This window comes from Borostomias antarcticus, assembly GCF_949987555.1.
Source record: "Borostomias antarcticus genome assembly, chromosome: 11".
In the NCBI taxonomy this organism is placed as follows: domain Eukaryota; kingdom Metazoa; phylum Chordata; class Actinopteri; order Stomiiformes; family Stomiidae; genus Borostomias; species Borostomias antarcticus.
Genome location: NC_140244.1, coordinates 1,714,925 through 1,735,236, shown reverse-complemented (window position 1 = coordinate 1,735,236; position 20,312 = coordinate 1,714,925). Strand labels below are relative to the sequence as shown.

Sequence of the window (20,312 nt, the reverse complement as noted above, 5' to 3'; positions counted from 1 at the left end):
AATAGTAGCTAGCTGGCTCCTGAATACTAGCTAGCTGACTCCTAAATACTAGCTAGCTGGCTCCTAAATACTAGCTAGCTGGCTCCTGAATACTAGCTAGCTGGCTCCTGAATACTAGCTAGCTGGCTCCTGAATACTAGCTAGCTGGCTCCTGAATACTAGCTAGCTGGCTCCTAAATACTAGCTAGCTGGCTCCTAAATACTAGCTAGCTGGCTCCTGAATACTAGCTAGCTGGCTCCCAAATACTAGCTAGCTGGCTCCTAAATACTAGCTAGCTGGCTCCTGAATACTAGCTAGCTGGCTCCCAAATACTAGCTAGCTGGCTCCTAAATACTAGCTAGCTGGCTCCCAAATACTAGCTAGCTGGCTCCTAAATACTAGCTAGCTGGCTCCTAAATACTAGCTAGCTGGCTCCTAAATACTAGCTAGCTGGCTCCTGAATACTAGCTAGCTGGCTCCTGAATACTAGCTAGCTGGCTCCCGAATACTAGCTAGCTGGCTCCTAAATACTAGCTAGCTGGCTCCCAAATACTAGCTAGCTGGCTCCTGAATACTAGCTAGCTGGCTCCTGAATACTAGCTAGCTGGCTCCTAAATACTAGCTAGCTGGCTCCCAAATACTAGCTAGCTGGCTCCTAAATACTAGCTAGCTGGCTCCTAAATACTAGCTAGCTGGCTCCTAAATACTAGCTAGCTGGCTCCCAAATACTAGCTAGCTGGCTCCTGAATACTAGCTAGCTGGCTCCTGAATACTAGCTAGCTGGCTCCTGAATACTAGCTAGCTGGCTCCTAAATACTAGCTAGCTGGCTCCTGAATACTAGCTAGCTGGCTCCTGAATACTAGCTAGCTGGATCCCAAATACTAGCTAGCTGGCTCCTGAATACTAGCTAGCTGGCTCCTGAATACTAGCTAGCTGGCTCCTGAATACTAGCTAGCTGGCTCCTGAATACTAGCTAGCTGGCTCCTAAATACTAGCTAGCTGGCTCCTAAATACTAGCTAGCTGGCTCCTAAATACTAGCTAGCTGGCTCCTGAATACTAGCTAGCTGGTCTAGGGTTATTACTAGCTAGCTGGCTCCTGAATACTAGCTAGCTGGTCTAGGGTTATTACTAGCTAGCTGGCTCCTGAATACTAGCTAGCTGGCTCCTGAATACTAGCTAGCTGGCTCCTGAATACTAGCTAGCTGGCTCCTAAATACTAGCTAGCTGGCTCCTAAATACTAGCTAGCTGGCTCCTGAATACTAGCTAGCTGGCTCCTAAATACTAGCTAGCTGGCTCCTAAATACTAGCTAGCTGGCTCCTGAATACTAGCTAGCTGGCTCCTGAATACTAGCTAGCTGGCTCCTGAATACTAGCTAGCTGGCTCCTGAATACTAGCTAGCTGGCTCCTGAATACTAGCTAGCTGGCTCCTGAATACTAGCTAGCTGGCTCCTAAATACTAGCTAGCTGGCTCCTAAATACTAGCTAGCTGGCTCCTGAATACTAGCTAGCTGGCTCCTGAATACTAGCTAGCTGGCTCCTAGATATGAGCTAGCTGGCTCCTGAATACTAGCTAGCTGGCTCCTGAATACTAGCTAGCTGGCTCCTAAATACTAGCTAGCTGGCTCCTGAATACTAGCTAGCTGGCTCCTGAATACTAGCTAGCTGGCTCCTGAATACTAGCTAGCTGGCTCCTAAATACTAGCTAGCTGGCTCCTGAATACTAGCTAGCTGGCTCCTAGATATGAGCTAGCTGGCTCCTAGATATGAGCTAGCTGGCTCCTAAATACTAGCTAGCTGGCTCCTAAATATGAGCTAGCTGGCTCCTGAATACTAGCTAGCTGGCTCCTAAATACTAGCTAGCTGGCTCCTGAATACTAGCTAGCTGGCTCCTAAATACTAGCTAGCTGGTCTAGGGTTATTACTAGCTAGCTGGCTCCTGAATACTAGCTAGCTGGTCTAGGGTTATTACTAGCTAGCTGGCTCCTGAATACTAGCTAGCTGGCTCCTGAATACTAGCTAGCTGGCTCCTGAATACTAGCTAGCTGGCTCCTGAATACTAGCTAGCTGGCTCCTGAATACTAGCTAGCTGGCTCCTGAATACTAGCTAGCTGGCTCCTGAATACTAGCTAGCTGGCTCCTAAATATGAGCTAGCTGGCTCCTAAATACTAGCTAGCTGGCTCCTGAATACTAGCTAGCTGGCTCCTGAATACTAGCTAGCTGGCTCCTAAATACTAGCTAGCTGTTCTAGGGTTATTACTAGCTAGCTGGCTCCTGAATACTAGCTAGCTGGTCTAGGGTTATTACTAGCTAGCTGGCTCCTGAATACTAGCTAGCTGGCTCCTGAATACTAGCTAGCTGGCTCCTGAATACTAGCTAGCTGGCTCCTGAATACTAGCTAGCTGGCTCCTGAATACTAGCTAGCTGGCTCCTGAATACTAGCTAGCTGGCTCCTGAATACTAGCTAGCTGGCTCCTAAATACTAGCTAGCTGTTCTAGGGTTATTACTAGCTAGCTGGCTCCTGAATACTAGCTAGCTGGTCTAGGGTTATTACTAGCTAGCTGGCTCCTGAATACTAGCTAGCTGGCTCCTGAATACTAGCTAGCTGGCTCCTGAATACTAGCTAGCTGGCTCCTGAATACTAGCTAGCTGGCTCCTGAATACTAGCTAGCTGGCTCCTAAATACTAGCTAGCTGGCTCCTGAATACTAGCTAGCTGACTCCTAAATACTAGCTAGCTGGCTCCTAAATACTAGCTAGCTGGCTCCTGAATACTAGCTAGCTGGCTCCTGAATACTAGCTAGCTGGCTCCTGAATACTAGCTAGCTGGCTCCTGAATACTAGCTAGCTGGCTCCTGAATACTAGCTAGCTGGCTCCTAAATACTAGCTAGCTGGCTCCTGAATACTAGCTAGCTGGCTCCCAAATACTAGCTAGCTGGCTCCTAAATACTAGCTAGCTGGCTCCTGAATACTAGCTAGCTGGCTCCCAAATACTAGCTAGCTGGCTCCTAAATACTAGCTAGCTGGCTCCTGAATACTAGCTAGCTGGCTCCTGAATACTAGCTAGCTGGCTCCTGAATACTAGCTAGCTGGCTCCTAAATACTAGCTAGCTGGCTCCTGAATACTAGCTAGCTGGCTCCTGAATACTAGCTAGCTGGCTCCCGAATACTAGCTAGCTGGCTCCTAAATACTAGCTAGCTGGCTCCCAAATACTAGCTAGCTGGCTCCTGAATACTAGCTAGCTGGCTCCTGAATACTAGCTAGCTGGCTCCTAAATACTAGCTAGCTGGCTCCCAAATACTAGCTAGCTGGCTCCTAAATACTAGCTAGCTGGCTCCTAAATACTAGCTAGCTGGCTCCTAAATACTAGCTAGCTGGCTCCCAAATACTAGCTAGCTGGCTCCTGAATACTAGCTAGCTGGCTCCTGAATACTAGCTAGCTGGCTCCTGAATACTAGCTAGCTGGCTCCTAAATACTAGCTAGCTGGCTCCTGAATACTAGCTAGCTGGCTCCTGAATACTAGCTAGCTGGCTCCCAAATACTAGCTAGCTGGCTCCTGAATACTAGCTAGCTGGCTCCTGAATACTAGCTAGCTGGCTCTTGAATACTAGCTAGCTGGCTCCTAAATACTAGCTAGCTGGCTCCTAAATACTAGCTAGCTGGCTCCTAAATACTAGCTAGCTGGCTCCTGAATACTAGCTAGCTGGTCTAGGGTTATTACTAGCTAGCTGGCTCCTGAATACTAGCTAGCTGGTCTAGGGTTATTACTAGCTAGCTGGCTCCTGAATACTAGCTAGCTGGCTCCTGAATACTAGCTAGCTGGCTCCTAAATACTAGCTAGCTGGCTCCTGAATACTAGCTAGCTGGCTCCTAAATACTAGCTAGCTGGCTCCTGAATACTAGCTAGCTGGCTCCTGAATACTAGCTAGCTGGCTCCTGAATACTAGCTAGCTGGCTCCTGAATACTAGCTAGCTGGCTCCTGAATACTAGCTAGCTGGCTCCTGAATACTAGCTAGCTGGCTCCTGAATACTAGCTAGCTGGCTCCTGAATACTAGCTAGCTGGCTCCTGAATACTAGCTAGCTGGCTCCTAAATACTAGCTAGCTGGCTCCTGAATACTAGCTAGCTGGCTCCTGAATACTAGCTAGCTGGCTCCCGAATACTAGCTAGCTGGCTCCCGAATACTAGCTAGCTGGCTCCTGAATACTAGCTAGCTGGCTCCTGAATACTAGCTAGCTGGCTCCTGAATACTAGCTAGCTGGCTCCTGAATACTAGCTAGCTGGCTCCTAAATACTAGCTAGCTGGCTCCTAAATACTAGCTAGCTGGCTCCTAAATACTAGCTAGCTGGCTCCTGAATACTAGCTAGCTGGTCTAGGGTTATTACTAGCTAGCTGGCTCCTGAATACTAGCTAGCTGGCTCCTAAATACTAGCTAGCTGGCTCCTGAATACTAGCTAGCTGGCTCCTAAATACTAGCTAGCTGGCTCCTAAATACTAACTAGCTGGCTCCCAAATACTAGCTAGCTGGCTCCTAAATACTAGCTAGCTGGCTCCTGAATACTAGCTAGCTGGCTCCTAAATACTAGCTAGCTGGCTCCTAAATACTAGCTAGCTGGCTCCTAAATACTAGCTAGCTGGCTCCTAAATACTAGCTAGCTGGCTCCTAAATACTAGCTAGCTGGCTCCTGAATACTAGCTAGCTGGCTCCTGAATACTAGCTAGCTGGCTCCTGAATACTAGCTAGCTGGCTCCTGAATACTAGCTAGCTGGCTCCTAAATACTAGCTAGCTGGCTCCTGAATACTAGCTAGCTGGCTCCCGAATACTAGCTAGCTGGCTCCTAAATACTAGCTAGCTGGCTCCCAAATACTAGCTAGCTGGCTCCTAAATACTAGCTAGCTGGCTCCTGAATACTAGCTAGCTGGCTCCTAAATACTAGCTAGCTGGCTCCTGAATACTAGCTAGCTGGCTCCCGAATATTAGCTAGCTGGCTCCCAAATATGAGCTAGCTGGCTCCTAAATACTAGCTAGCTGGCTCCTGAATACTAGCTAGCTGGCTCCTAAATACTAGCTAGCTGGCTCCTAAATACTAGCTAGCTGGTCTAGCGTTATTACTAGCTAGCTAACATACATACAGGCTGTGGGTAGAGGTGTTGACACCATAGCTAGCATCCGATTAGCCGAGGTTAGCTTAGCTATGGATGGCTAGCTAGCGAGCCACTCTACGGGTAATGCTATAGATGCTAGCTGAGCTAGCTAGCTATTCCCAAACCACTGCACTGACTGGGACGTTGGCTAGTACGACACCAGTTATACAATGCATGAAGTTGATGTGTCCCGGCCGTGAGATTACTTTTCGCAACCCAGTTTAGCAAGAACACCATAGAGTTTAGGGTTAGGGTTAAGGTTAGGGGTTAGGGTTAAGGTTAGGGGTTAGGGTTAAGGTTAGGGTCTTCCTTAACCCTAAACTCAATGGTGTTATTGCTAAACTGGGTTGCGAAACGCCACACCACTGCACTGACTGGGACGTTGGCTCGTACGACACCAGTTATAGCTAGTTAGTTAGTTAGTTAGTTAGTTAGTTAGTTGCTATTTGCTTCAGCGTTTCAAGTAAGAACGCTGCCTAGAACGAGCGTAGGTTGCCCGCTAGCCTTAGTCCAAGACGTGCTAATAAGCTGCGCAGCTGTAGCCTTAGCTTATGGTGCGTTCGTTTATAACTGGGAGGTGCAAATTGCGACTTGCTAGGAATGATTAAATAAAACACCTCATGAACTCGCACTTCCTCGTCGCAAATTCGGATATGTTTCTCAGCCCCCAGTTGCCGGCTGGTGTCAATATCATATAATATCATATCATATCATCATCGTATCATTCGCTATAGCTCGAATGCACACAGGTCGGAGGTAGGTATTTGGCCACTTGCGACTCGCCACCTCCGACCACAAACGAATGCACCATAAGTGAAAGTAGCTATACGTTAGGTAATTGAGTGCTACAGGGAGGGCCAACCCGATAAGTTAGCTCTATCATTGATCACTGGCTAGGTATCTTATTTGAGGATGAATGGACAGAGCGCTTAATGCCCAGCCATATGACTATTCAGTGTTGTAAACGACGTTAGCTGCAACCAGTCTGTGTGTTAAAGGTACCCAACGAAACGTGAATCAAAACAATCCGTTCTTTGTTTATTTTCGAAATTCCTCGATTATATGGTTCCTTGTAGTCTAATAAACATGTTGAACCACTTGAATGTCTTTCCTACATTTTAATTTCTTCGCAAAATGATATTTAGCTAATGTTTTGAAAACAACAAAGATGTGTGAAACGTCACTATTATGTGCTCCGTGTATTGACGCAATGACGCAGTACGCGATTTTCGGGGGCCACCTTCTCAAAGTTGCTCTAGAGCGCATACTAGTGGTCAAAAACTACATTGGGTACCTTTAACCTGCCTTGCGGTTGCCATTTTCAGCTGGGTCCAGCCGAACTGGCCAACTAGCGAGCTAACCAGGCAGTACCAGTTCAACTAGTCTTTCCATTGTGAAGCTAGCATTTTGAGTTAAGAACATGAGTCCACATTAGTTTGCTCTTTGCTCCTGACTCATATTTTGTGGTGGTTATCTTCTATAATAGACTGTACTGACCTATACAGTTGCAGTCCCTTGTTCTCTGTAAAGCGCATTGTGTTGTTTGTGTATTTGTGTATACAAATAAAGCTTTGATTGATTGAGTTAAAATCTCAGGCATAGATCGAATTAAGAATTCCTTGCAGGGCTTTGTGAAATTTCATCTTGTTGAAATGCGGTCATCCAATGATTAATGAATGCCATTTTAATAGAAAGTGACATGGCATTTCATAATGAGACAGCAGACCGAAAATATAATAATTTATATAACGGACCTAAACCATCCATTATTCAGTATAATGAGCCAAACCATTCCATTTGAGGAATAAAACGCCAGACAGCCTAATCATTTCAGCAATCAAAATGGCAATTACAGTCATGGCAATTACAGTCAGTGCTATTTTGTACCTTAGCTACCCAATGGCTTATTTACCCAATGGCTTATTTACAATACCCAGTTTGTGAACCATTTGCCAGGGTCAATGATGCTAGTTGAATCGACAGTAGGCCTGCATCCAGGCCACTAACCCTATAAGGTCCAGAATTAACACCTGCCAAGTGCCAAATATGGGTAGATTTGAGATCTCGGAAGGCTGTCCGCTAGCCTGGCATCGCCATCCTGAACACGTGAGCTCACGTGTTTCTCTCCACAGATCAGTCAGGTAACGCTCCCGTTCAGACAGATTTACACCTGGTCTGTTCTTGACCGGGCCAGTCACAACCGCAGGCTCGATATGACTGACTATAATAATAATAATAATAAACAATCAAGATGTCTGTCTTGCTCTGATTGGTCATAGGTCCAATTGCACCCAGAGCCTATTTTTATCTCCCATTGGAAATCGAAAATGAACTGAGAATATCCAGACCCTTCATTTTTGGGAATTGGGTCTGGTGAAGCCAGGCTAGCTGTCTGCTACACTGGCAGGTAAATGTTTGTACCAAATGGTGGAATTTCAGATTTTCATTGTACATACAGTGTCGGAAGGTTTTTGCCCAAAAGGTCCAGGGACTAACCCTGATTAGCTCATTAACACTGTAGATTGTGACCTCGGTGGGGGCCTGAACACAATGAACATTTGGTCTAGGAATATTTTGCAAGACAAAGGGCTTCGTGACACCTTTACTAGGAAGCTCTCAAATGAGACGCTAATGAAACGGTTAAGACGAGAGTACCGGAGACAGCTCCAGGTCCTTCAATCAGCAGTGATCAGATCACAATGTAGTCATGTAATAAAATATCCGCCATAACCGATCAGAGGAAATGCATCATCTCGATCTCCATTTCTCACAAAACGTTTCATGTGCTCCTTTCCTTTGATAGGTTTTCGTTTTTACAGACAATCATTTTACAGTAAATCTTGCCACTTAATGGCTATTTAGGCAGCTAGCAGCAGACCAGCGTTACTCGTGGTCTGTGTCACACTCAATTGCTCCCCGGAACAACACAAACTAGGAACGACAATCCTCTTTGTTAGTCTCGATCCGATCGGCCAAACCACCTCCGGAGGTGGTCAGGGATGCATTTAGACCACATTTAATAATCTAATTACATGATGACATTACATTTATGTAATTGTAAGATTGATGTTTAGGGGGTACATTGGGACGGGGGCCATTGAACCCCAAATTGCTCCCTGAGGGGTTTTTATTTGGTAGACGGCCGAGTGACAGATGTTTTTTGTCCTCGCCTGCGCACCTGCTTAATCGTGATAGCTTCTGTAGAGGTAGCCTGCTGCATTGGAGTGGTCGCTCAAACGTGTTGTGTGTGGCGTCGCCGCTGTGCTCGTCGGCTTCTGTCGGTCTTTTGAAGAAGGTTCTGGGGCCTCTGTCTGTGCCATCACGCTAGCGTTCATTTTGAGATGCGTCCCCCTCTTTGTCTGGCGTAGCTGTGAGAGCACGGCTCAAGCTCGCTATCGGATTGATGGTACTGATGGTCACGCGCCGACGCCGCCTGACAAAGACTCTCTGAAGGTGGTGTGTGAGCGAGCGAGAGAGGGAGAGTGAGTGATCCTGACCTGACCCAGTTGGCTCCTTGAATCTGGGTCAGTGGGCTGGAAGTAATGGCTGGGCTCCTCTGGGGAGATGAATGGCTTAAGGGGGGGGGGGGGTACAGTGTGTGTTCTGGATGGAGAGAGGGGGGGGTACAGTGTGTGTACTGGAGAGAGAGGGGGGGGGTACAGTGTGTGTTCTGGATGGAGAGAGGGGGGGGTACAGTGTGTGTACTGGAGAGAGAGGGGGGGGGGGTACAGTGTGTGTACTGGAGAGAGAGGGGGGGGGTACAGTGTGTGTACTGGAGAGAGAGGGGGGGGGTACAGTGTGTGTACTGGAGAGAGAGAGGGGGGGGTACAGTGTGTGTACTGGAGAGAGAGGGGGGGGGTACAGTGTGTGTACTGGAGAGAGAGAGGGGGGGGTACAGTGTGTGTACTGGAGAGAGAGGGGGGGGGTACAGTGTGTGTACTGGAGAGAGAGAGGGGGGGGTACAGTGTGTGTACTGGAGAGGGAGAGGGGGGTACAGTGTGTGTACTGGAGAGAGAGGGGGGGGGTACAGTGTGTGTACTGGAGAGAGAGGGGGGGGGTACAGTGTGTGTACTGGAGAGAGAGGGGGGGGGTACAGTGTGTGTACTGGAGAGAGAGGGGGGGGGGGGGTACAGTGTGTGTACTGAGGAGAGAGGGGGGGGGGGGTACAGTGTGTGTACTGAGGAGAGAGAGAGAGGGGGGGGTACAGTGTGTGTACTGGAGAGAGAGGGGGGGGTACAGTGTGTGTACTGGAGAGAGAGGGGGGGTACAGTGTGTGTACTGGAGAGAGAGGGGGGGGTACAGTGTGTGTACTGGAGAGAGAGGGGGGGGTACAGTGTGTGTACTGGAGAGAGAGAGGGGGGGGTACAGTGTGTGTACTGGAGAGAGAGGGGGGGGTACAGTGTGTGTACTGGAGAGAGAGAGGGGGGGGGTACAGTGTGTGTACTGGAGAGAGAGAGGGGGGGGGTACAGTGTGTTTACTGGAGAGAGAGGGGGGGGGGGGTACAGTGTGTGTACTGGAGAGAGAGAGGGGGGGGTACAGTGTGTGTACTGGAGAGAGAGGGGGGGGTACAGTGTGTGTACTGGAGAGAGAGGGGGGGGTACAGTGTGTGTACTGGAGAGAGAGAGGGGGGGGTACAGTGTGTGTACTGGAGAGAGAGGGGGGGGTACAGTGTGTGTACTGGAGAGAGAGAGGGGGGGGGTACAGTGTGTGTACTGGAGAGAGAGAGGGGGGGGGTACAGTGTGTTTACTGGAGAGAGAGGGGGGGGGGGGTACAGTGTGTGTACTGGAGAGAGAGAGAGGGGGGTACAGTGTGTGTACTGGAGAGAGAGAGGGGGGGGGTACAGTGTGTTTACTGGAGAGAGAGGGGGGGGGGGGTACAGTGTGTGTACTGGAGAGAGAGAGGGGGGGGTACAGTGTGTGTACTGGAGAGAGAGGGGTTGTAAGACAGTCAAGTACTGGACAGACAGATACTGGTTCTGCGTGTTCAAGGCGTCTAAGCAGATAACTATACAGACCGGCCGTGATTCCAGGCTATTTGTGGAAGATAATCCAGATTTTAATCATCTTTTCAAGACTGCAGGGTTCCCACGCGCCCCCCCTCCCCGCAAATGCACATTTTCGTGCTCACTTTTTTGCGCGTGCACGAAGGATGTCCCCGGGAAAATGTTAACGTTCACGACTCCAAATATTTGCGCCGGATGACCGCGCCGCCCGATTTAACCGCGCCCCTCTCCCCCTCCCTCCCTCCCTCCCTCCAGGTGGGCTGGTGCCAGACGGCGTACAAGCGGAGCCGCGTGTCGTCCTCGTCGCGCCACGCGCAGCAGTGGTGGCGCAGCCGGCGCTCGGTGGTGTGCGCCCTGCGGGGTCGCGAGTTCCGGCCGCAGCAGCAGCACGAGCGCCGCCTCCAGCAGAGCCTGAGGGGCTTCGCCGCCGGGCGGCTCCCCGCCATCCTGAGGGAGCGGGAGTTCTCCCTGGGACGCCTCAACAAGGTCTTCGCCTCCCAGTGGCTCAACCACCGCCAGGTGGTCTGCGGGACCAAGTGCAACACGGTGAGGGGCCGGAGGTCAAGGGTCACGGCGTTGAGGCAGACGGTTACGAGTTAAGGAAGTGCATGGGGTCAAGGAATTTAACTTTATTTTTTTTATTTTTTTTATTCCAATAGTATTTTTTAATTGGTTGGTCAGGGACAATGCAGAATACATTGTAACATTTTTTTTTATTTTATTTTTTTACTTAAATGTTTATTGGGTTAAGTACAACAGAAAGAAAGTTAAAACAGTCATGGTATGTCATAATGTACATCATTCTTACAAGGGTCAAAACAGAGTCATTTCCTCAAGAGGAATTTGACTTTTACTTAAACGAGCTTATGCTAATTCTATTAGGCCTACTTGGTAATGCAGACATGGTCAAGTAAGGCCGATTCTAGTCAAAACGGAAAAGTTAACGTCGGAATAAATAAATGTGCTATTTTCCGATGTATGATATGTATGTATGTCACAGCAGCCAAATTGATAGGGGGGGAGGGTGATGGACTTGACACGATCAAGACCGGGCCTGCTAAATAAACAAACCCTGCATGCTCGGAGCATGGAATTGTGGGTATTGAGAAAGACCTAACGTGGAGGCCTGTTGGGGAATGTGCAATGTTTTCCGTTGTCTAACTGGGACCACAAGGGACAGGAAGGGTTTGAGAGGCTGGTGCAGCTCTGTGCTGCCAGACTGAAGGAAGAGAATGAAGGGTTTATACCGGACAGATACTGGTTCTGCGTTTTCAAGGCGTCTAAGCAGACAACTATACAGACCGGCCGTGATTCCAGGCTATTTGTGGAAGATAATCAAGATTTTTATCATCTTTTCAAGACTGCAGGGTTCCCACGCGTCCCGGACAACCTGGAAAACAGGCGACCGATTTCCAGTCATGGAAAACACACGGAAATTAAATATGGAAAAATACCGTACTGTGCTGCCTTTTCTCCCTGAGCCGACCTGTTTCCTACTGTCCCCGTCCGTCCGTGTCCCCGTCAGGGACGCCTGCTCTCAGTCTTCCTACATGTCTGGAAAATATGAACCAGTCTGGACTAGTTTGGTTTAGCTATTGTCTGTCTAATTCTCTGGAATGACAAATTAGCAATTATTTTATGGTTCTGGGAGACGGGAGGGAACAAAGCCTTCGAAGTATTCAAAAATATCGATAAACATCTCCTGGGATCAGTCAGTAAGGAAATCAATCACGGTTTTCATGATATGGCCTTTTGTATTTGTATTTAACCATCGTGAGGTTTGTAATATTTGAATGGTCTTTTCTTTGATTGGGTATCGGGCCATCGAAACGTTGTCTAGCCGTTGATGTTGGCTGTGCATCTCTGTTCATGACCTGAGCAAAGCCATGTGGCCCGTTGGCCTTTTATCTTTTCTGGAAATGTCAAGATGATAACGTTTTTAAAATGTAATTAGTCCCTCCTCGGCCAAAAAGACGGAAGCCCATGTTCATCGTTATTTGTGTATACTTGGAAGGCTCATGCACAACTACACCTGCATACTTTTACCTATCCGGGCGCACCATCAAAAGGTTTTTTGTATAGGTTTACGTCACAGTAAATGATGACAGAACCTGGGGACAGAACCGGGTGACGAGTAATGTCCACCTCATGTAACCTCGGGTCGGTTCTCCTCCCTGTAGCTGTTTGTGGCGGACGTCCTGTCGGGTCAGATCACCCGCATCCCCATGCTGAAGGACCGGGAGGGCCGAGGCGGCGGCGGCAGTGGGGGCGGGGGCTCCTGGCCCGCCGGGGGCCCCGTGGGGAACCCCTTCCTGCACATCGCCGGCTCGGGCTCCGGGCTGGACCAGCAGGGCTGCGGGATCCACGCCATCGAGCTCAACCCCTCCGGCACGCTGCTGGCGACCGGCGGAGACAACCCCAACAGCCTGGCCGTCTACCAGCTGCCCACCCTGGACCCCGTCTGCGTCGGAGACGTAAGTCACGGCCTCCCTTCACCCGAAGATGACTTATGACTAGGGCTGGGTATCCATGTTTAATGCACAAACAAATGAATTAACATAGAGGCTGAATTTAAGTCGATTGATTGATTGATTGATTGATTGATTGGTTGATTGGTTGATTGATTGATTGATTAATTGATTGATTGATTTTATTTGACAAATTTCATCTTGAAAACAATACAGCCCTGCTTATGCAAGCCAAACATCACCATACATGAAAACAAAACAGGTCAGAATGACACAAAGGACCTCCATTTCTTTGCGTTTGGGCTGAGAGTCTTCCTCAGAGCCACGGGATCAGCGTTCTCTCTCTCAGCTGGCCAGAAGAAACGGCCAAAGAGAATCGTGGCCGTGTTGCGCTCGAGCGTTCATCCTTTGTCCGATTCCCCGAGGTCTGCGACACATAGACATCACCACAAGGGGGCGACCTCCCTGTGATGCTCTGCCAGGCCTGTACTGGAGCTGTGTACAAAAAGGACTCATTTCTGAACCGGTCGGCCAATCTGGATGATATATTCAAGAGTGCACTCAGACTCCAACCCCCCCCAAAAATAGTGTCACTAGTCTGTCCAAATACGTTTGGAGCGAACTGTATGTCCAGTTCACTCCAACTCATTGAAATCTCGAGGCAATTGGTTATCTTAGTTTTGATCAAGAGAGTCAGATACACCTCGCATTTTAGCCGTCATTCTTAGCCAACATTACCAGCGCACCATACTGACGGGCTACACCCAAAACACTTATGATCAAACCTGGCAGGTGGTTTTTACATCTCGGTCCACAATCACAAAGACCGAAAGATTGATTTGATTTCTTCTTTGATTCCGGTGCCACCGCTCAATAGCATATAGAAGACGCCATGCACAGCCATCACCTCTAAAGGTTGTTTGTTTTCAGGACGGACATAATGATTGGATCTTCTCCATCGCGTGGATCAGTGACAGCATGGCTGTGTCTGGTGAGTCACACAAAATGGCAGCTTCGGAGGAAACTTTCCCTCACTAGGGGGATGTGGTACTCATCGGGGATATGAAGAATCTTATTTAGATACTGGTTAACATGAGACATGGTAAGGGGGGACCTACAGTATTTTAGCGCACTCCACTCAATCCCAAATTGTGAATCTTTAAAACCTGTTTCTAATGTACAGCAGAGTGGGATGTAGACCTAGATACCCGATAATCTGCTAATCCCGAGATAATCCCCCCCAGGGTCTCGGGACGGCTCGATGGGTTTGTGGGAGGTGTCTGAAGAGGTTCTGAGCCAGGCGGCGAGGAAGCAGAGCGAGGAGGGGGTGCCCTGCTACTCCCACATCTCCCACCGGGCCCTGGAGGACATCCCCAAGGAGTACACCAATCCCTACAACTGCAAAGTGAGAGCCTTGGCCTTCAACAACAACCACAAGGTAACGCCACCCAACACCATCTTCTTTTATATATATATGTTTTTGAAGGCATTTCTGCTTTGTTATGATAGGACAGTGTAGGTGACAGACAGGAAAGGTGTGAGAGAGAGAGAGAGAGAGGAAGATATGCAGTAAAGGGCGTGGGCTGGATTCGAACCCACGCCGCTGCAGAAAGGACTAGCCTTTACATGGTAAGCGTCCTAGCCCGTTGAGCTACCGGGGCGCACCAGCCAACAACATCCCTCAAGGAGTGCGTCTGCAAACCTACGTCGTCGCCCACCTCAGGAGTTCATTGTGGACTGTCTTGGTTATGTCAGCATTTCCAGACAGTCCGCAGTCATTTAATGCAACTGGATTCAAATCCATTTTTAGAAATGAACTAGTCTGAAAGCTGTAGAGTACTGAAGTTGGCCATTGCAGTTTCTCACTGGACCGAATTTGGCTGATTTTATCCTCCACTGTATCTCATATCAGGGAGGGTGTTTGGGATTAAAACGCTGTTGGAATATCCTCAAAGGTTTTTCTGATATTTGGTTAGCTGAAAGGGGAGGCAGACATGGTCGGAGACTTTGGTACTCTATTTCATAGAATGAATGAATGAATGAATGAATGATCCATTTACAAGAAAACATTTATTTTGCCTCATCAGGAGCTTGGCGCGGTGTCCCTGGATGGCTATTTTCACCTTTGGAAGGCTGAGCACAACTTGTGCAAGGTTGGTAAATCTCTTTCTGAAACATTGAAATCCATTCAGTGTTTAAAAAATAAATACAAAAATTCTTCCAACAACTAAAAAGGTTTTCGAAAATGAAATAAAAAATGTGGACCGGTCGATCGGTTCACTGTCCCCACATACCACTAAAACCAGTAACGTGTGTGAAACGAGCGTGTGTTATCCTTCTCCTCAGCTGCTGTCCACCAAGCTGCCCCACTGCAAGGAGAACGTGTGTCTGGCGTACGGGCAGGACTGGTCTGTGTACGCGGTGGGGTCCCAGGCCCACGTGTCCTTCCTGGACCCCCGGCAGCCCACACACAGCATCAAGTCCGTCAGCTCCCGGGAGCGAGGAAGCGGTCAGTAACAGACCACTACCCCGTTATTACCAGGAGAGAGCGCACACATGTTAGACATGCATAGACGTGGAGCTAATAGAACCACTGGACACCTAAATGGCGCCAAAGAAAAATCACATGGCGCCAAAAGGCCCTCGGCCCTTCATAGGGGGGCAGTGCTTGCTATCATCAAAAACGTAATATATGGAGATGCGTTCACATACTCGATTTCATCTGAAAAGCAACCAAAAAACAGACTGTATTTGAAGAAAAGGTTGAACGGTTGAACTATTATCATTTTAGGTGTTTATAGGCAATTTTCGTAGAAATTGATCAGTATGTCACTGGATATATCGCAAGCTGATTGAAAAGGTGCGTTTGGTAACTTTCACTTTTCTCTTCCTCAGGGAACCTACTAGGTAACGGAGCTCACAATTGGCTAACGGTTGCTCACCCCCTGAGACACACCCCCTGTGTTTACAAACAAGGGCAAAAGGGGAGGAAGTGAACGTTACAGAATGCACCTTTTTAAAACTTAAATTAAACGTATACAAATATAAAAACCCCCGGAATACATTATTCACCTCAGCGTTTGTGCCCCCCCCCCCCCCCCCCCCCAGGCATCCGCTCCGTGAGTTTCTACGAGCACATCGTGACGGTGGGAACGGGCCAAGGCTCCCTTCTGTTCTACGACATCCGAGCCCAGAAGTTCCTGGACGACCCCCTGAGTCCGGCCGGCGGGTACCGGCAGCGGCCAGGAGAGGGCATCCTCAAGCTCACCACCGGGAAGGGTTGGCTGGTGAGTGACCAGGGGGGAAAGTTCACATTTTGGCTCACGGTGAGTCACCTGCCAAGGGGACTGTAGATGAAAAAAATCTACCGGCCAAGTATTTTTTTTTTCAGATAGCCTTACGAAATCTAGTCGCCAGTTGGAAATGTGACCTGCATTTGGCCGGTGGCAGGTGTTCATTTTCAGCCCTGTCCTTCAGGACGACACGATTACGACGCAGTTATTAACTGTGATTAACTGTGGTGTCACTTTCATATAAAAACAAGGTGATGCAACAGTCGTTCTACACCGTTTGCACAGTATCTGTGCTTCCAGGGTCCACTGACGACATATTTTTGTGCTACAGTCAGCGTTCAAATAATACCCTCATCACCACCAGTGCTCAGCGCACATCTCAGTGATTTGTGGCGCTCATATGCCAGCTAGAACTGTTTAAAATCAGGAATTTGTGATTTTTAACTCACCAATGCATCAATGGTGCCCTTTAGCAATTAATATATTGCTGAGGCCAAAATTGCAATAACAATTAATACACAATTGTACAGCCCGACTTTCTATACTCCCCCCGTGGCACTTCAGTACAACCCGATGGTTCAAGGTGGCTTCTGATCTTAGGAATAGTCTGTCAACCTGTGGATTTATGACAGTTAGGCTCTCCAAGATGTCAGATCACATAACGATCATGGCTGAGGAGGCTACTAATGTGACGTGGTGGTTGAGTAGTAGGCTACTAATGTTACGTGGTGGTTGAGTAGTAGGCTACTAATGTTACGTGGTGGTTGAGTAGTAGGCTACTAATGTGACGTGGTGGTTGAGTAGTAGGGTACTAATGTTACGTGGTGGTTGAGTTGTAGGGTTGTACCAAAAAGTTCTGCGTTCCTCAGTCACTGACTACGTTTGTCCCTCCTGTCGTCTGTCCTCCCATCTGTCCGTCCTTCCCTCTCTCCTCTCCTCCTGTCCTCCCATCCTTCCATCCTTCCCTCTCTCCTCTCCTCCTGTCCTCCCATCGTCCGTCCTTCCCTCTCTCCTCTCCTCCCATCCTTCCCTCTCTCCTCTCCTCGTGTCCTCCCATCTGTCCGTCCTTCCCTCTCTCCTCTCCTCCTGTCCTCCCATCCTTCCATCCTTCCGTCCTTCCCTCTCTCCTCTCCTCCTGTCCTCCCATCCTTCCCTCTCTCCTCTCCTCCTGTCCTCCCATCTGTCCGTCCTTCCCCCTCTCCTCTCCTCCTGTCCTCCCATCTGTCCGTCCTTCCCTCTCTCCTCTCCTCCTGTCCTTCCGTCCTTCCCTCTCTCCTCTCCTCCTGTCCTCCCATCTGTCCGTCCTTCCCTCTCTCCTCTCCTCCTGTCCTCCCATCCTTCCCTCTCTCCTCTCCTCCTGTCCTCCCATTGTCCGTCCTTCCCTCTCTCCTCTCCTCCTGTCCTCCCATCCTTCCATCCTTCCATCCTTCCCTCTCTCCTCTCCTCCTGTCCTCCCATTGTCCGTCCTTCCCTCTCTCCTCTCCTCCTGTCCTCCCATCCTTCCATCCTTCCATCCTTCCCTCTCTCCTCTCCTCCTGTCCTCCCATCCTTCCCTCTCTCCTCTCCTCCTGTCCTCCCATCATCCGTCCTTCCCTCTCTCCTCTCCTCCTGTCCTCCCATCCTTCCGTCCTTCCCTCTCTCCTCTCCTCCCCAGAATCACGACGAGACGTGGCGGAGCTACTTCTCCGACATCAACTCCTTCCCGAACGCCGTGTACACGCACTGCTACGACGAGTCCGGCACCAAGCTCTTCGTCGCCGGGGGGCCCCTGTGCTCAGGTCTCCACGGCAACTACGCGGGACTCTGGAGCTAGCCCTCCCCCCCCCCCCCTGTCTCACCACCCCCACCTCGCTCCACTCAACGTCTCTCTCGTCTTCTCTAATTCCTCCACCCCCCCGGTCCTCGTTTTAGCAACCCCCCCCCCCCCCCCCCCCCCGGTCCTCCGTCACCACCTTTTTCGGTGTCCCTGATCCGGTCGTCCCTCTAGCCGCGTCCCTCACTCGAGGACTCAGGAGCATGATCTCTCCTTATCACCACTATCATCCTTTTTCCCCCACAATCCACCGTTGCACTTGTCCTTCCACCCCTCTTGTTTGAACATTAACTACATCGGAGTATCCACAATATAACATTTACTTACACTTTTCAACATCGCACCGTACATCCCCGACGGACTGGACTATGCGTAAGGTTTTTTTTCCCCCGTTCGATTTCGGGGGTGAATTTCGTCTTTGAGAACTATTTCCCTCGGGGAGGAAGCGTTTCCTTTGGGTTTCCGCAGTATGCGATACTGGCATAAACGGTTTCTTTGCGTCGATGTTTGGGACGTCCTCCTCGCGGTCGCCCCCCTCGTCTCTCTCTCCGGAATGGACGGCAATAAAAAAAGAGAGGGAGGGAGGGCCCGAGAACAGACGAGGGAGATCTGAAGGAATGAGTCCAAGTGGAGTTTGACTTTTATAAGGAACGGAGAGAGACATGCTCGTTGGCTGGACTGGGTCAGCCTTTGCCACAGCGGCCAATCAGCAAAAAATTGAGATGAAGAACTACCCAATCAGACTCGAGGAAAGAAGGAGGACAACCAATCAGACGGTGGCGACGTATCATTTCCCTCCCCTCCACTGATGATGTAAAGGCGTGATGACCGTAGATGCTAAATGCCATATAGCTATTCTGCTATGAATAATCCTGGAGAATGCTTATTTTTGATTCTGTGTGATTTGACATAAACGTACGCTTGTTGATATTATTACTATTAGCTTTATTGTTATTATTTATTTCCCCACCTCTTCTCACTATCATCCCTTATGGTATAAATTAGGGGCATTCAATTCCCAGATTCCTTGGTGGTTGTAATGGCTGCTGGCTCGTTATTTTATTCCCCCCCCAAAAAAAAGAATTTAGTCAGGTGTCGACATTTAGATTGAACCCATCCCTGGACCAGAGGTCTAGGGCTAGTCTTAAGACTTGTTTAAGGCAACTGGCCCCACCTGCGCAGTCAATTTCAACAATATAAGATCCAATGTTTCCTTCGAGCGTTTCAAAGTTCTCCATCGTTAGCCAATTAAGTAAGATGAAAGATGATGAAAGATGTGAACTAACAAGTATGACCCTCGACCACTGGAGTTGAATGCTGCTCGAGGTGTCGTCTTTGTCACTGTGGGTTCTTCTAACTCTTCATTTCTCGTTTTTTGTATCGAGGGATGAGTGTGTCTCCACTCTCCCTTGTTGGCAAGAGGCAGGGTAGACTTGAGTTACTTTGTTGCCTTCCTCTAGTCTTTCTGTGAAAGACCGACACGGGCTGAAATGATTTTGCTTTTTTCTACATGGAACTTTCTAAGAGTCTTCATCACGATAATGCTCATTCGATTATAAATAAAAGGCAGAAAAAGAGAAACCCCGATTACGACCACGAGTTGAACAAAATGGCCATCACTTTGAAAGTGTACTTTACATAATGTATGTATACGTATGTGTAAAAACAAATGCATACATTTTGATGTATATGTTTGAAGAAGTGTGTGGACTGACTTGTCTTTGCTTTGGGTGTTTCCCTCTTTTATACACACCTTATGAATGTTTTTACAAATTACTGAACCTGAGGATATTGAACATGTCAACAACATCTGAAAAAAACACCCTATTCAATCTTTAAAAAAGAAAATAATCATAAAAATAATAAAAAGTATATTGATGTAATATTTCTCTTACTCGTATTGCTGTGTGGTTTGTTTGATCATGCACCTAAAACTGTGTTCTCTTTGGGGTTGGTCATTATTTCTATGCTCATCAATGATGCTCTGCACTACGACCTGTCTCTTTGACCCGAGTTCAGAACCGGCCGTGTGAGTGGAATTTCCTGTATTATCTTAAAGATCCTCTTTTCAGAATCAGTTTTACTGGCCATGGTAGTTTTTAACACGCACTAGGAATTTGCTTTGGTCATTTGCTGCTTAACACTGATGGAGACATTACAGGGACATAACGGGACCGTTCAACTGCCACTTCTCTGCCACAACTGCATTATGTACATGTTCAAAAAAAGAACCACCGATATGAAGCGTGCTCTTGTTATAAAGTATTTAACTGAACCCTGTAAAAGTGTTAAAGGTACCCAATGTAGTTTTTGACCACTAGTATGCGCTCTAGAGCAACTTTGAGAAGTTGGTCCCCGAAAATCCCGTACTACGTCATTGCGTCAATACGCGGAGCACATAATAGTGACGTTTCACACATCTTTGTTGTTTTCAAAACATTAGCGAAATATCATTTTGCAAAGAAATTACAAGGTAGGAAAGACATTCAAGTGATTCAACGTGTTTATTAGACTAAAAGGAACCATATAATCGAGGAATTTCGAAAATAAACAAAGAACGGATTGTTTTGATTCACGTTTCGTTGGGTACCTTTAAGTGAC

At 48.4% G+C, this 20,312-nt stretch overlaps 1 protein-coding gene across 2 annotated transcripts in view; it reads left to right on the top strand.

The window, feature by feature from the left end:
* Nucleotides 1-19,550, top strand: part of dcaf12 (DDB1 and CUL4 associated factor 12) — a 22,366-nt gene extending 2,816 nt beyond the window's left edge. The window contains exons 2-10 of one of the 2 annotated variants that reach the window (XM_084445973.1): nt 10,393-10,683; nt 12,318-12,611; nt 13,536-13,596; nt 13,850-14,043; nt 14,693-14,758; nt 14,952-15,114; nt 15,501-15,512; nt 15,714-15,892; nt 17,553-19,550. In XM_084445973.1, the coding sequence (XP_084302099.1) occupies nt 10,393-10,683; nt 12,318-12,611; nt 13,536-13,596; nt 13,850-14,043; nt 14,693-14,758; nt 14,952-15,114; nt 15,501-15,512; nt 15,714-15,892; nt 17,553-17,711 (1,419 nt within the window). In that variant the 3' untranslated portion in view covers nt 17,712-19,550. The remainder of the gene's footprint in view (nt 1-10,392; nt 10,684-12,317; nt 12,612-13,535; nt 13,597-13,849; nt 14,044-14,692; nt 14,759-14,951; nt 15,115-15,500; nt 15,513-15,713; nt 15,893-17,552) is intronic. The other variant, XM_084445974.1, reaches the window with a different exon arrangement.
* The last annotated feature ends 762 nt before the right edge of the window (nt 19,551-20,312 follow it).